The sequence below is a fragment of the Carlito syrichta genome, unplaced genomic scaffold (assembly GCF_000164805.1).
Source record: "Carlito syrichta isolate Samal-C Ts95f unplaced genomic scaffold, Tarsius_syrichta-2.0.1 Scaffold314071, whole genome shotgun sequence".
Classification (NCBI taxonomy): domain Eukaryota; kingdom Metazoa; phylum Chordata; class Mammalia; order Primates; family Tarsiidae; genus Carlito; species Carlito syrichta.
In genome coordinates, this window is record NW_007258167.1 from 258,265 (window position 1) to 274,479 (window position 16,215).

At 40.1% G+C, this 16,215-nt stretch overlaps 1 protein-coding gene across 1 annotated transcript in view; it reads right to left on the minus strand.

Annotated features, from left to right (window-relative positions):
* MYO3B (myosin IIIB) overlaps positions 1-16,215 on the minus strand; it is a 332,356-nt gene that overhangs the window by 133,145 nt on the left and 182,996 nt on the right. The window contains exon 9 of the mRNA XM_008070949.2: positions 7,557-7,712. Coding sequence (XP_008069140.2) covers positions 7,557-7,712 — 156 coding nt within the window. The remainder of the gene's footprint in view (positions 1-7,556; positions 7,713-16,215) is intronic.

The following is a 16,215-nucleotide window of genomic DNA, read 5'->3' on the forward strand; positions in this document are numbered from 1 at the left end:
AGCCTACAGACTGGGAAAAAGTATTTGCCAACTCCAGGTCTGACAAAGGCTTAACATCTTGGATCTACAAGGAACTCAAATGTGCTGAAAAGAAAAAAACAAACAACCCCATTATAAAATGGGCAAGAGATATGAACAGACACTTCTCAAAGGAAGACACTGGAGCAGCCAACAGACACATGAAGAAATGTTCAACCTCACTAATCATCAGGGAGATGCAAATCAAAACCACACTGAGATAACACCTAACTCCAGTCAGAACGGCAATTATCAGTAACTCAAAAAATAACAGTTGCTGGAGAGTTTGTGGTGAAAAGGGAACACTTTTACACTGTTGGTGGGAGTGCAAACTAGTGCAACCTCTGTGGAAAACAGTATGGCAATTCCTAAAAGCTCTAAATATCGACCTCCCATATTACCCCACAATCCCCCTACTGGGCATATACCCTGAAGAATTCAAATCACTCTATAAAAAAGATGCCTGCACACGTATGTTTATCGCAGCATTGTTCACAGTAGCAAGAACCTGGAAGCAACCATGCTGTCCATCAAAAGAGGAATGGATTAAAAACATGTGGTATATATACACGATGGAATACTATGCAGCCATAAAAAAGAACAAAATCATGAATTTCGCAGCAACCTGGATGGAACTAGGGTCTATAATACTGAGTGACCTCTCACAGAAACAAAGATCTGAGTATCACATGTTCTCACTCATATAGTGGACCTTGAACATCCAACGTAATACTATAAGAAAAGGACTGACAGTGGTGGGAAACTATGGGTGGGGAGGGGAAGGGAGATGGGATTAATGGTAGTCAATATCTGTCTGGGGACAGAGAGACACCTCTTATCAACAAGGGTGCCTGAATGAAGCATATTTGTATGCCTAACCCTTAACTGTACCCCACAATATCATAATAAAAAATATTGATTATAAAAAATAAGTAAACAAAATATTATGTAAATTAAAAATAAATAAATAATATGAGTTTTCATAAGTAAAAAAAAGAAAAGAAAAATGTTACTCAAAACTGAGTATAGAGCACTGTTACTATATCGAAGTCAGTGATGTTGCATATTTCTTCCAAATCATTATTTCCGTTTCAATATACACTTTTATACAGGTTTGATGAAAGAAAAACTTTTATTTGACTATATATAGTCATGGACCTAGAATGAGAATAACAATAGTAGACCATCAAGGAGTGGTGTTATTCTACTGAGAGTCAAATATGAACAAAGATCTGACCTGGATACCTTTAACTATATTAGCTGTATCTTGACCTCAAACTTTAAGTTCATTACAATACATTGATTCCAAGGCAGAAGAATTGTTTAAATGGAAATGACTATAGTATCTGCCTATTTTTCATCTAAGCACAGTTTGGGCCAGAATCTCAATAAATCAGCATCTTTTTTTTTTTTGAGTCAGAGTCTCACTCTGTTGGCCAGACTGGAGTGCAGTGGCACGCTCCTGGCCACTGCAGCCTCGACCTGCTGGGCTCTGGCGATGCTTCTGCCTCAGCCTTCCAAGTAGCTGGAACTACAGGCACTTGCTACAATGCCTGGCTCATTTTTGATTTATTGTAGAAATGAGGTCTCACCAAGTTGCCCAGGCAGGTCTCGAACCTGTGGGCTCAGGCAATTCACTCACCTTGGCCTCCCAAAGCACGGGATTACAGGCTGAGCCACCAAGCCCAGCCTAATCAGCATCTTATCAATAATCATATTAAGCAGCATTTGATGTACTCAACTTCTCTAAGCAGCAAGAATCAGTGAGACTAGCATAAAATTAAATATTAATTAATTCCTTCACTCAGTTATAGATAGATGATATGGGTATAGACAGATAGCAAATAATAATTACATCAGGGTGCAGATTTATTTCTTCTGTTAGAAGGGTAGGAGGATCTTTAACCCCCAATGTAGTCAAGCAACTTCAGCACTTTTGAAGTAGTCATTCAGGAGTCATTCATTTACATAGGAACCTGTATGGAATATGGTGTGTATGTATGTATGTGTGTGTGTATGTATACATGTGTGTGCGTGTATGAAAGAGAGAGAGCATGTGTGCAGGTAGAAGAAGGAGTAAGTGAGCAAAACTGACCGGGGAAAGCTCTGCAGTTAAGCAGTGGGATATCTGTTATCAAAGGTCATTGCAGGTTGAAAAGAAGTCAGAAAAGTTGAAGTCATTGTTTTAATCAGCCTCAGGCAAACTGCAAGGGCAGAATCACAATCCATTAAACAGAGCAGAAAAAAACCAGCAACTTAATTCTCCTACCAGGTAATGCTTAGAGTAGACTTTTGGCATTTGAGAGTTTAACATTTGTGGTTTAAGCTAGTCCCATGTCACCTTCAGGGGCACAACATGCTGGATCTTGTAATTTTACTGAGGCTTACTGTTAAGTTCATGGTCATGGTGTAGTCAACCCAGTGCCTTCTCTGCCGCTACTCACATTTCAGAGAGTAGTTGTGGTCTCCTTCCAATAACCCTTGTAAAGCACAAAAAGCATGTTTCAAGTCTACTTCTCTGAGCTTTAATGGTGAAATGGCATACCAGATGATATTAATGAATTCAGGGATTTGTAAAACTGGTTTAAGGAAGAAGTCTTTTTAAAGGTCAAGGAAACATGAGCTGCTATAAAGGAAATGACTGAATTATTTAAACACACCTTACTGATTAAAATATACTATGGCAAGATTATAAATTACCAGAAAATCTTAAATTCCAATGATGTGACATATATACTACAAACAGCATCAGGCGATGGTATCCAGCAAGTCTCAAATAGTACAATGTCTGCTTCTCTATAGGTGTCTCTGCTGTCTTATAGCCACATCAGTAGTGTATATATAGTGAAATGGGAATGAATCACAGCCTGGCTTTCCACAAAGGTATAGCACTCAAAAGAGCTAGAATGCTTAAACCCAGCAGAGATGAGATGGGCCTTATAACTCAAGCTCTCCACACACAGTACAACCTCTACTCAGTTGTGAACATGCTCCCCGTGATGCCTAGCCTTACTTTTGAATACCCTTGAACACCATAATAACAGATGCACTACTTCCCCATCATGCTCTTCTCCCAGCACCACCTTCCTCCCTACTCACTGTGGGGGTCAAGGGAATTACGTATTCTCCCTGATTCCCTCTGCTTTCTCCCATTTTTCTTCCTAGCCAGTTTCTCTTTTTAAAAGTTCACATCACACTCTTATATCATTCTCTCTAGTACTTGACCCTTATTTTTCTTTTCTCTCTATCCCTCCCCCTAATATCAGTCTTTGGTTTCCCATGTCCCGCCAATCACTGTTGTTTCTCACATTCTGATCTCTGGGTTCCTCAGCTTCTCAACACTTTTTAAATGTTTATTTTTATTCCACTGAAATTGCCCACGAGCTCAGCTATGCCTAGTTCCTAATTATCTCACAAAAGTTACCAAGATCTCAGTTCCACACTCATTTTCCTCACCATCTTTCCACTGAATCTGCTCCTCATCTTCATTGTAACTGCCAGTTCCTCATCTAGACTCAGCCTCAAAGTCAGCAAGCCAAGTTACTCTGACTTCCCTTTCTTTCCTACCCCCAAAAGGCCCCAACTCTCCTACTTACCATGATCCCCTCATTCATTTGCCCAACCATCATGTCCATTGAAACCAGTCTCCTGCCTGAAGAAGACCACAGTATCTGCTTTCTCTATTCCTCCTTGCTGCTAACAGTTGCTCAAGACAACAGATGGGAAAGGCAGCAGTGTTGATGGTATATTATCTGAGAGATTCCGGTGCCAAATGCTGTCCTGAATGCTCTACAGATGTAATTTTAACTTCACTACGGTGGGATGCTATTCAGTTACGTTCCACCTTGGTTTTCTGTGCTATTAAGCAATCATTATGTCTGTCTTTAATTGACCATTTATCATATTCTCAACACTTCCCTTGAGTCCACAGCCCACTCCCAACTCTGAGACCACCTTGCTTAGTTTTTTGGAAGATAAAGACTGTTCAACATAAATTTCCTCACAGTATCTCCTCTCCCCACTCAAATTGAGTACTGTCATCTAACCTTTCTGTGTCTTTCCCAACTTAGAGGTTCTTTCTTTCTAAGGTCAGTGTTCTTAGACCCTTCAGCCACTCCCTCTTGCTTCCTCTATTACCTCCTCTCTCTTCTGTCTTCAATGTCTGCCTTTATACAAGATCCTCCTTCTTCACTGTTCCAAGTTTTCTCTGTATTTTAAGAACCTGTCTTCTTCCCTGCAGTCCCTCAAACTACCAAATTACCTCTCCTCTAGAGAAAGTACTAAAGTGGATGGAATCTTCCTTGACTTTGCAGGAACATCAAGACAGTTTTCCCTGTAGCCTCAAGGTTTGATTCCTCTGTATCAGCTCTCAAATCCAAACTGTGGGTCCAGCAGGGGGCACCAGGATTGTTTGGACCATTAAATGACTCTACTTAGGGCAGAAAGCTGAAAGTTTTGTGTCATATCTAGGAATACTTGGCATTGCATTTGATGGGACATGAAGAGGAAAGTCTTTTGACTAGTGTGTGCCTCTTAGTGTCTTACAATTTCTATTTGAGTGCAGTATGAACCAGAGAAAGGAGGCAGTCCAATCTGGGTAGGCCCTGACACAGGGCTCTAGGGCTTAAGTGGCTCCCTAGTACCTAAGAAACAAACCCAAGCTCCTTAGGCCCACTGTGACCTGACTCCTGCCTACCTGGCCATTCCCTCCCACCTACCCCACGCCGAGCTCCAGCCATGCCAACTAATTTCTCACCAGATTCCCCAAGTTTTCTCCAGCCCTTGTGCCTTGCCCTTTGCTCATTTCTCATCCTTTCTCCCCTCCCTGAAATACCTGCCTTCCCAAACTATCTTCTATTTATTCTTCAGGACAGTTCAAGGTTCATCTTCCCACCAGTTCCAGGGGATCTTTCCCAAACATGCCAACCACAGGTCGACTTTCCTAGGTGCTGGGGGGGTACCCTAGGCATTGCCTTATCTAGGTACTTTTCAGGCTGAGCTGTTCTCATCTGACTCTTGTCTATATCACACACCAGACTATTCGCTCTTTATCAGGAACTGCATCCAATTTGCCTTTGTAGTCTCTCTGTTCAGCAGAGGACCTGACACATACACACATATAAATGTCCCTGGAATGAATAAATTAGATATTGAATAAGAGATAAAATGGATATTTTTTACACTCAGTACTATTTATTTATGTGATCTTGTACAGTAAGTAAAAAGATGAATTTGTACAGATTAAGGGCAAGAGGTAACATTAAAAAGAAAAGAAAGAAAGACTGAATTAAATAGATCATGTATACTACTTCTACTACTACCACTAACATTTATGAAGGGTTAACTCTGTATGGTGTATGGAGCACTGTTCTAAACATTTTACATGCATCAACACAACCCTTAAAACAATCTCTACTTTATAGCAGAAACTTTGGCATAGAAAAGCCAAATAACTTATTCAGTAAGTGGCTGAGCTGAGATCCAGACCTGGCAGGGCCAGTGGTTTTACCCACCACACATCTCACTGCCTGCTGTGTGGCCATAATTGGACAGAAAAATGAGAAGTGTGTATATGCCTCTCTCACCCGGGCACTCATCTTAATTTTTGTTTTTTGTTTTTACTGTAACTTGGAAGCTCACAACTTTAAATATATTGACTTATCAGCGTGGAATATAATTGAGAGTTTTTCCCAGTGGGCTTTAAAAACGTCTATGTAGCCAGTACTTTGCCAGTTGCTAAGAGAAAGTAATAGGGCAGAATAGGTGGCAGGTTAAGTGGTAATTATGTATATTGTGTTTCCTTTGGAAATACTTTTCCTATATCCTAAGGAAGTGACTGTTTAAGGTTTTGATACCTATTTGTGAAGTTGTATTTTTTTAATGATAGTTCAAAGAAACACAAACTACTGAGTGAAACTCAAGACTACAAAGACCCTGTGAGAAGCCTTTGCCACCCATTTGAGGCTTTGGACATCAAAGGAGTTAACAAAGATAAAGAGAAACTAGAGAAAGGGGATGAGAGATCCCAGAGTTGCGATTTTCTGTGGTAAAAGGAGAAAAGTGTTTAAAAAGAGAACATAGGTCTGGACTGACCAAGTCAGGCAAATGTGAAAAGCCAGATAACCTGGCAAACGAAGTCTCAGAAATCATCTGCAGCAGATCTCAGAACAGAGAGACAAGGGGGAGACGCCAGATTTTACTTACACCATTTAAGTGCTGAGTTTGTCTTTTGCTTGGTTTATATTGTATCTTCATTTTGGTGGTGGTGCTGGGTGTATGTGTGCAGGTGGGTGGTTGAGGGCTAGTGGCTGGTCTACAGGAACAAAAGCAGGGGAAGAAAAGGGATTTCAGTTCCCGGGGCTTAAACACAAGTTCCTACTGCTTCAAAAAGACACTAAGTCTCAAGAATGTCTCTGAATTTCTCTTCACTGTAGGCGAGCCATAGAAACAGAAATGGCAGTGGAAAGGGGGAGAGAGTAGGAAAAAATAAATCTGTTTTAGCTAGCTAAAAGGGAACCTGTGGTAGTGGAGAAAATCAGCAAAATACAGTCACCTGGAAACTATGCCTCCAGTTCCAAGAGTTCTGATATCAGTTTTAGCTTTTAGATTTGTAAACAGCTTTTTGCAGAATACATGAATATTTCCAGAACCTGTGACTTAAAATATTTTATTTTCTTCACCTCTAGTACTTCAAATGTTCTTTTAATAATAATGGACTGGAGCTTATCTACCCCTGGTTGGTTTTATAAAGCCAAATAATTGCTGAGCAGAGGAAGCAGAGGGTTTATTTGCATTTAATTTTTTTTTAAAAAAAGAGAAACTCTGCCACCCTCTGGACAGAAATCAAAGATCTATTTCTTAGAGATGCACCAGGGAATACAGTTTTAAGCATTTGTCCTTGAAAAACATTTTTAAAATCTAGCCTCTAAGAAAAGAGGATGGACAGTGGGAAGGAAGCACAGTTGCTTTACATAGCATAACCAGCAACTGAAAAACATTATTTATGAATACTAAATTGACTCTAAGGAATTTTTAACTAAAGAGGAAATGGTCTCAGAACACATTAGAGAAAAAGCCTCCAGTGTTTAACTCATAATATTTCCAAAATCACTTTACAGTCTACACTTCTGTTCTCCAGTTTGCAATGGCCAAAGATGTTTCTAGCAATCTCAGCTGTGGCTGCTTTCATAGTTACCTTTATTGGTTAAAAAAAAAAATCCATATTTATATGAAATATATATATGCATATATATATATATTTGTTGGCTTTTAACTAGAGCTAACTGAACACAAGGGCAGAGTGACATTTCAGCCATTTGAGACAAATTAGCCAGAAGAGCACAAATGGACAGTTCATTTCTGAGGTTTTCCAGCTCTCATCTACTGGGCATGGAGTACTTAATGTCATGTAAATGAAACTCTTAAAAATACAGGGATGTGGTAATTACCAGTAATAATGCTGGGCAAATCAAAACACATGACATGCCATTTTTATAAATAACCACAGAGAGAAAGCAGAAAGACACTGAGTACCTTACCTCGTTTTAGCAACAGGGTTCAGATGCTTCTGTTCTTGGAGGACCTTGGCCAGCTGTTTTTGCAGAAACAAAACCTTTCCATGGGCTCCTTTAATAAATGGGTGGTCGAGGAGCTGTGTGACTGAAGGACGCCTTTCAAAATCCTTAATAAGACACCTGTTTGCAAAAATCAACAAACAATCCAAAATACACTCTTAGACACCCTGTTCCTCTGAGGACATAGGAGAGAGAAGGCAAGAAAGCTCGCTTATAAAACCTGAGCACTAGCCTTACATAGTTATTCCTCTATTAGTATGTACCAGAAAATAGAAAAATAATAATTCTTGATTAGTTGAATTAATGAAAACATCAGATATCTATTTTAGTTTGAGTGAATGTTGAAAACACAGTATTTACCATCAATTTGAAATACTCAAAATAGTGAAAAATTGACTACCTCAGATCATTTTCTATCTGAATTTTCATCACAGAAAAATGTTTTCAATGGAATCAAGTTGATTAGTCTATATACTTTTTCTTACAGGCATATAAAATTAAATAATGTCACCTCAGTTAAATCTTAATCTATGAAATGTCCATTATTTGGTGGTGGGAAAATGCATTTAAGAGGAAAGAAACTAATCATAAAGAAATCTTCACAGGGAAACTTCAGCAGCTTGATTTCTATGTCTTCCAATGAAACAGAAAAACCTCAGTACAGGAAGTGACTACAATATAATTCAGATGAATTGGGATAGAATTATGCAAGCAGGGAACAAAAAGTCCATTCAAAACGGTAAAAACTCGGGTTGCGTTTAAGCTCCTCTGCGGTTAATTGGTTACAACCACACTGATGTAACCACTTTCTGTTTCAGATTCAATATCCTTTTCAAAGAAAAAAATGATTTAGTACATTTTGCTGTATACTCTGTGTTATTCACGATGATTTGGATACAAGAAAATTTCTAGCAAAATTGAATCTGATGAATACCCTCCAATTACCACTGCATTTTTATTCTGCGTAGCTGCCCTTGGTGAGAAGAAGAAATTTCAATATCCACTCTTTTAAGCTATCAGTCTTCAGTTCACACTGGAGGCTTAGGATAAATGTATGCCATTCTGCCCACTCCATAAAATAAACGTCTTTAGTTTACCCAGCAGTGGCATACCAGCAACATCTAAAACACAACATATTTTAAATATTGAAATACAGTGACAAATGGTAAAAAATTCAGCCTCACCTTGAACATCTTTTCAGAACATATAAGCAGAGTTCCTCAAACAATCCTCAACCATTAGATTTACAAAAAAGCTTTAACCTTTGCAGTTTTCACATTAACACATTTTCACATCCCTCACCTTCTAGTACTGAAAAGACACTCGGTAAATTTCCCAGTCAGTCCATTTTAGAATTGATTCAGGGAATTCCCTATCTATTGGACCTGGAGCTTTCAAGCTAGAAAAGGCAACAGAACCTAAATTATCTCCATTCTGCTGCCTGCAGGACTATAAATACTACCTTTGCCTTGCCACGGAAGAAATCAATCATTTGACTTTTATAGGTTCAGGGCCTTTTGTATAATCTATTATTTTTCCTATAAAAAATAAAAACATTAGTGCATATAGTTTAAAAAGACTGCTCATGTCTTTACATCAGCAGTCTTCCCTTGATTCCATGCATATTCATCGCTATATTTGAATATAAAAAAATGCTAACAACCATACTTCCTGAAAAAAGAAGGAACCCAAGAGGTAGTTTCATATATCCTCAGTAATACAGGTGTACAACCCAGTCCTCCTGGCTTAAGGGATGGTATATGAAAACTCCCAAAATAAAATTAGTCCCCATGTCCTCTGAGAGTCACTACTGAACATGGACCTGCTGGTTTTGCACACTCCCTGGAGCCTCAGAGGGAATGGGTAGGATGCGAGTCTGAGAACTGCTGGATCCCACAGATAAACCTACTCAGTAACCTTGAACTGGTCACATCACGTCTGTTTCTCATCATCAAACAGGCATATGTGTACTGTATTACCCAAACATGGGGAGAGAGATTTTCTGTTTCTCCATATAATATTCCTCCTACTCTCCACTCCTTTTTTTTTTTCTTCCTGCATTAATTGTTGAAGTTTCATCTGACTACTATTATGTGCTCACTGAAAAAGGAAGAAAGAAAAAAAGGACCAGGGCATCCTTGACTGCCTGTTGACCAGTGTCAACATTTCAAACGAGTAATCTCAGGGGGGCTGAGGCTGAAAGTAGGAGTAGCAAATAATTTTAACAATTCATAGCTTGTGAAAGGGAAAGTGGACTGGAGCAACTCTATCTCCTTCTTGGGATAGGTGCCTCAGGATAGTGTTCCAGGGGAGGCATGAACAAGGCCCTTCAGGTAGTAAGTACAGCTTCTTGAATAGGTTTTGAGAAAGACCACGAACTCCATTCTCTTGCCAGCCTTGTAAAAACAGGTCTCTACTGGATTCTAGGGATGCAGTTAAAGGTGATGTATCTTGTTTCACAATTTTAGTATCCACTGGAGAAGCAAGGCTTCCACCAAGGTTGCAAGATCATTTATCATGTTGGAGAGGGTCTCTTTCTAGATCACAGAGGGAAAAGAAAAATAAGTCAATAATGAACTGAGAGAATCAGACAAAAAACTAACAAGTAAATCTGTTGTCTCTTGAAGATCCAAAAAGTGAAGATGGTGGGCATTCTATTCTCTGGAAGAAATGATCAAGAGGATTTGTTAGTTCTCTCAGTAAGAGTGGGGTGGATTGAATGTCATGCCACAGGATCAGCAAAACTGAAACTGAGTGTATATGTGAAGAATGCTAAACAGAGTTGTGACATATCCAAATGCACTGAAGGATTTTTAGGGGAAGGGCATGAAGACCTTGAGGGTATATCATTATTCTAAAACATTCCTTTATACTTTTTTTCTCATGGGGAGTAAAAAGCCTGTCTGAAGTGAAATTATTACTTTACAGATAAATTGACAAAGTTCTCCCTTAGGAGAAGATATGGCTGAAAGTCCTGCGTTACTAGATATCAGGGCATTAGTTTCATATTTCATTTACTCAACAAATATTTATTACATAGTACCAGCATTAACCAAAAGAAATTAACTCAAAACAAATTATGACCCCTTTCCTCAAGGTTCTACAATCTAGTTGGAAAGACAGAAGTACAAGAGGAACATAAGAAACAGCAAAAGCCAGTGTTTGCTTATATATTTAGGATAGAAATAACCCAAGAGCATAGGGTTTCAGAGCTACAGGGACTGAGATTTTCTATTTACTCCCGTCTTTTAAGAGATGAGGAAACTGAAGTCAAGTCTTAATAGTGATGAAGTCAATTCCCCAATACCTGCAGGAGGACCCTTCCTACTTTGTTTTGTGTTGTTAAAAATGGCACAGCTGTGCTGGGGATAGTAGTTCAAGACTATAATCACAGCACTTTGGGAAGCAGAGACGAGAGAATTGCCTGAGCTCAGGGGTTCGAGACCAGCCTGAGCAACATGGAGAGACCTTGTCTTTATAATAAATCAAAAAAAGTAGTCGGGCATGGTGGCACATGCCTATGATTCCAGCTACTTGGAAGACTGAGGTGGAGGGATCACCTGAGTCCTGTAGGTTGAGGCTACAGTGGCCATGAGCATGCCATTGCACTCCAGCTTGGGCGGCAGAGCGAGACTCTGACTCAAAACAAAACAAAATAAACCAAACAAATAAAAATGGCACAGCTACTGAGTAGGAAATAATACAAGGGGGCCGGTGAGAGGAACTCTAGTCAGAGAAGCTTTCTTGAAGTTGGTAAAAATTGAGCTAGGTAGGTCTAGTGGGAAATTTTGGAACTAAACTGGTGGAGAAAAGGTAGAAGGCATTTCAAGATTGGGGAACTGAATCAGCCATGCAAGAAGTAAGTCTAGGCAAGTTGCATAGCCAGTAACTCAGGAGGCCACCAGAACATTGACCTTCACCTCCTAAGCGCCTCTTTTGAACAATGATTGTTTTTAGTCCCTTAACCAACTTTAACTAGGATATAATTGTTATTGCTTAAGACTTTACTGTTTGATACTCAAAACTCTGACTGTTTAAGTCCGTCAGCTCATTATTTCCACCCCTTTTTGCAGGGACTCAGTGGATAAAGATGAAACTGACAGCCAGGATCCCTAAAACTCCTGACAGCCTCCATGTCCTTTTAAAAAGCAAGATAGAATCCTCTATCCTGATTTGAAGAATGAACATATAAAACTAAGGAAATTCTGAAATACAAAAGGGACACAAAAACCCAGGAATTTATTTATGAAAAATTGTGTATTTATTCGTATGTGTTTAAACTTCAGTCACCTTCAAAGTGCTCTCCATTTGATGCAATATACCTATTGCGATGCTTTTTCCACAGCTCAAAACAGTTTTTGAACTCGTCCATTCTGATGCTTTAGTGCTTCTGCCATTTTTTTCTTTCACCTCTTCCACATCAGCAAAATGTTTCCTTTGAGGAGTGTTTTCATTGGGGAAACAACAACAAAAAAAGTGGCTCAGGGAGAGATTAGATAACTAGGGAGGGTGGGGCATGGGGATCTTGTCGTATTGGGTCAAAAACTGTGAGCACTCAGCGCAGTGTGGGCAGGTGCGTTGTCATGGTGGAAGAACCAGCCACCTGATTGCCACAACTCAGGACATTTCTTCCAAAAATCTTGACGCAATCTTCTCAAAACTTCTAGATAAAAACTTTGGTAGACCGTTTGGTTGTCTGTTTTTTTCTTTAACCTCTGCCACATCAGCAAAATGTTTCCTTTGAGTTTTTTCAATGGGGTACCAAAAAAAGGTGGTTCAGGGTGAGATCAGGTGAATAGGGAGGGTGGGGCATGGGGATTATGACATTTGGGATCAAAAACTGTGAGCACTCAGTGCAGTGTGGGCAGGCGTGTTGTCATGGTGGAAGAACCAGGCACCTGGTTGCCACAACTCAGGACATTTCTTCCATAAATCTTGACACAATCTTCTCAAAATCTCCAGATAAAAACTTTGGTTAACCGTTTGATCCAAAGGAACAAATTTCAAGTGTACTACAAGGGCCCTCCTTTTAAAAAATAATTCTGTTTTGGGGGGCTCCCCCTTGTACTTATTCATTTCAGGCCAGGAATTGCAAATGCAGACTATCTTCCTCCAGTAGGGACTGAGCAGTTTTTATAGAAGGATGCATAAAATGATGAACTCCGTTTGGGAAATGAGGGCTGACCAGTGTGAGGTGAATTAGGAGAAGAACTAGAAACACAAAGCATTCAATCAAAAAAGGAAACCAGTGTCCTAGTCAAAACAGTTTGAGAAACGCTGGTGATTCTCTAAACCAAATACGTTTGGGGTTTCATAATGCATGCAAGCATATTAAAGGTTCTTACAAGTACTGGGGTAAAGAAAACAGCTTAATTTTGCTTGAGTCCATATTTCCAAACTTACTTGGCCACAGACATTTTAGTATACGGACCCTACAAATAACATCCTTGGAAACTCTGTTGTAAGTAATTAGCACTATGCTGTCGGAATGAGCGGCAGAGTCCTAAACTTGGTGGACTGAGGAGAGACCCTCAGTGCCCCTAATTAGTACTACATCTGAGACACCTGTGGACTATTGTTTCTGCAAAAGACAGTGTTTCTCATTGGCAAAACACAGTTCTTCCCAGTCTTTTACTCTAGAAAAAAAATAACAAGGTCTAGATTTAGAGAAACTACTTCCCCAACCCCCATAAATTGTAAGTAATTCTTTCTTTTACTCTTTTTTTTTTTCATTTTAAAAATTTGTATTTGGGTGTGTTTTCTCTGTGCTAGGAGACAAAACAAAACAACAGAATAAAAATTTATTTATACCAGGAGGTATATGTAAGAGACTCTGGATTTATAAGGCCATGGTGGGTGGTTTAAATATGATAGAAAAGTTCACCAGAAGAAAAAGAAAGCAAATTTCAGCCTTGAAGGAAATCAATCCACTACCTAATTTGAAATTCTAGTACCTTCCATCATGCTTTCTTGGCTGAAGATTAATTCTCAGAATCCATTAGTGTCACCACATTAAACACAGGTTGTTGCAGCCATTTGCAGCAATCTCCCAGCCTGGCTTCTGCCAAAAACAGGCAAAAAGAAGACATTTCTTAGGAAGAGGCAAGGCGAGGCTCTGGAGCTTGTGGCGCCTATGCACTCTCTGCTCCCAGACAATAATGCTGTCACGACACAGCTGCTTTGTTCCTATAAACTTTCATTTTGTAACCAAAAAACCAGATGCCTGCAAGGGGGAGCTATTTGTCAAGAGCCTTAGACTGATGTTTACCAATGAATAAAACACTTGATATAAAACAGCTGAGAAGGCAAAAACTAAAAATACTGGTGAACTTCGTGAGAAAAGCATGAGGGTGAGCAATCTTATTCCATACATTGGGGCAAAACTGGATCAAAACTCGGGACTTTTGTCCCCTCCCATTTCTTTATAAATATTCTGTCTTTCATTTGTCCAGCTATTTTCTTATAGGCTTGCTACTTAGATTGTTAAGTGTTCCTATCGCTACAGAATATCTAAACATTTCTGATCTGAGCAAACATTTCCCTGCCCTGTGATTCACTGTGCTGCCCTGTGGTTCCTATCATCATCAAACAGAAGCCTGACTGTCAAAGAGACCTCTACATCAAGGGGAGAAAATCCTCCAGAGGATATACTAATTATAGGTTAAATATCAGAGCCCGTGGTGCTCTGTCTTGGAAGAAAATTTCCATTCAGGAAGACAAGACTGACAAACACAAGCATTTTCCCCAAATGACTAATGCCTCAAAAGAACGCAAGCTGAGAAACTTGATGCTGTATATGTTATTTCTGTGAAACATCACCTCCCTGTTTGGTAGAATATTTAACTGCATTTCAGTTTTTCTGAAGTATACAAATAATGTTTTAAAGTCTCACTGGCCGGGCTCGGTGGCTCAGCCTGTAATCCCGTGCCTTTGGAAGGCTGAAGTGAGTGGATTGCCTGAGACTGCGGGTTCAAGACCCACCTGGGCAGGCGAGACCTCATCTCTACAATAAATCAAAAAAATTAGCCGGGCGTGGTAGCGTGCGCCTGTAGTTCCAGCTACTTGGAAGGCTGAGGCGGAAGGATGGCTGGAGCCCAGCAGGTCGAGGCTGTGGTGGCCGGGAGTGGCCACTGCACTCCAGTCTGGGCGACAGTAAGACTCCAACTCAATAAATAAATAAATAAATAAAAATAAAGTCTCACTGGTGAGAACTGAAGTTGCATGCTAACTTCACACCTGGACTGGAGAAGTGTGGTCCTGCCCTGATACATGTAAGTGAAAACCAGGAGTGCCTTTACTCAACAAAGTGCATTTACTCAACAAAGCAGGTTTACGGTTATCAATTGGAGGGGAATAGTTAGTATTAGCTAAAAGAAAAAAAGTCCTGAGAAGGTGGGACCGAGAGTTTTAGAACTCAGTCTCCCTTTGAAGTAGGAAAGGGGAAGCGTCTGTGTAACAAGTCAAAGAGACTGCAAGGCAACAGGACTATAGGACAGCTGCTGTGTTGCCTGAGGTCCTGGGGCAGAAACTCAGATGCAAGGTTTGAAAGATAAACAAGTCAGCCTGATCATTGGTCAAAGCTGTCAGCACCGGTTCGAAGGTCTGGAGTGAACTCAGGTGAACCCAGGACAGAAATGCAAAGGAAAGAACTTTGCATTTCCTGAAGCCTGAGATTGGGCAGGAAACTCGGGGATAGGAAACAACTACTTTTCTCACCTGGAGAAGATTCAAAGACGGTGAAGAGGGTAACAAAAGAAAAAGTATAGCCAAAAAATCAAATCTACAAGCAGATAGAACCAAAACTACCTCCAGAGCTAAGGAATGCGCACCAGTGTAGCCGGAGACTTCCTGTAAAAACAGGGCCTAGGACCAGGAGTCCCCCTAACACAGAGAGCTGCAACATGTAACCCCATGAAGCCCCAGGGTTGCAGCCTGAGGGAGACCCATCAGTGCAGGTACCTCTTCACTTTACCTTATGTCTCTAAACCCTTGGCCAATATGAAATAATTAGAAAAGCCCAGACTAACTGGTTGTATTCCTAGGTAACACACCTCAGGGACTACATGTCTGGGGACCAGCAGGGAGTCCAGCAGGGAGGAACAGAGAGAAGGAGACTATATCATGGATAACAGGTAGAATCAGTCGGAAGGAAGAAGAAGGAGGGAAATATGTAAAAATGCTGATCAAATGAGATGATGTGAGAAGATCAAGTGGAACCAGGCCAGAGCCAAGCAGCAGATCAAAGTGGGCACAGATTCAGGGTAAACAGAGACTATCCAATAAAAAGCCAAATATGTGGACTGAGGTGACTGTTTTATTCTTGTTTTACTGACACATCTCTCTTCAGTTTAGGCTAGGCTTTCAAAGTGTCATATGGCATTTGCAAAAAAATGGGGATAAGCATGTCCTCTGCTGGACATGGTGGCAGCCAAGAAAGATGGCAATATTTATGTCCCAGAAGTAAAGCAATCTTAAGGATTGTAACTAGTGGCCTCAAGTTGTCACTTTTTCATTTCTCTTTGTTTTCTTTCTTTCCTTCCTTCCTTCCTTCCTTCCTTCCTTCCTTCCTTCCTTCCTTCCTTCCTTCCTTCCTTCCTTTCTTTCTGTTGGAGTCTCACTCTGT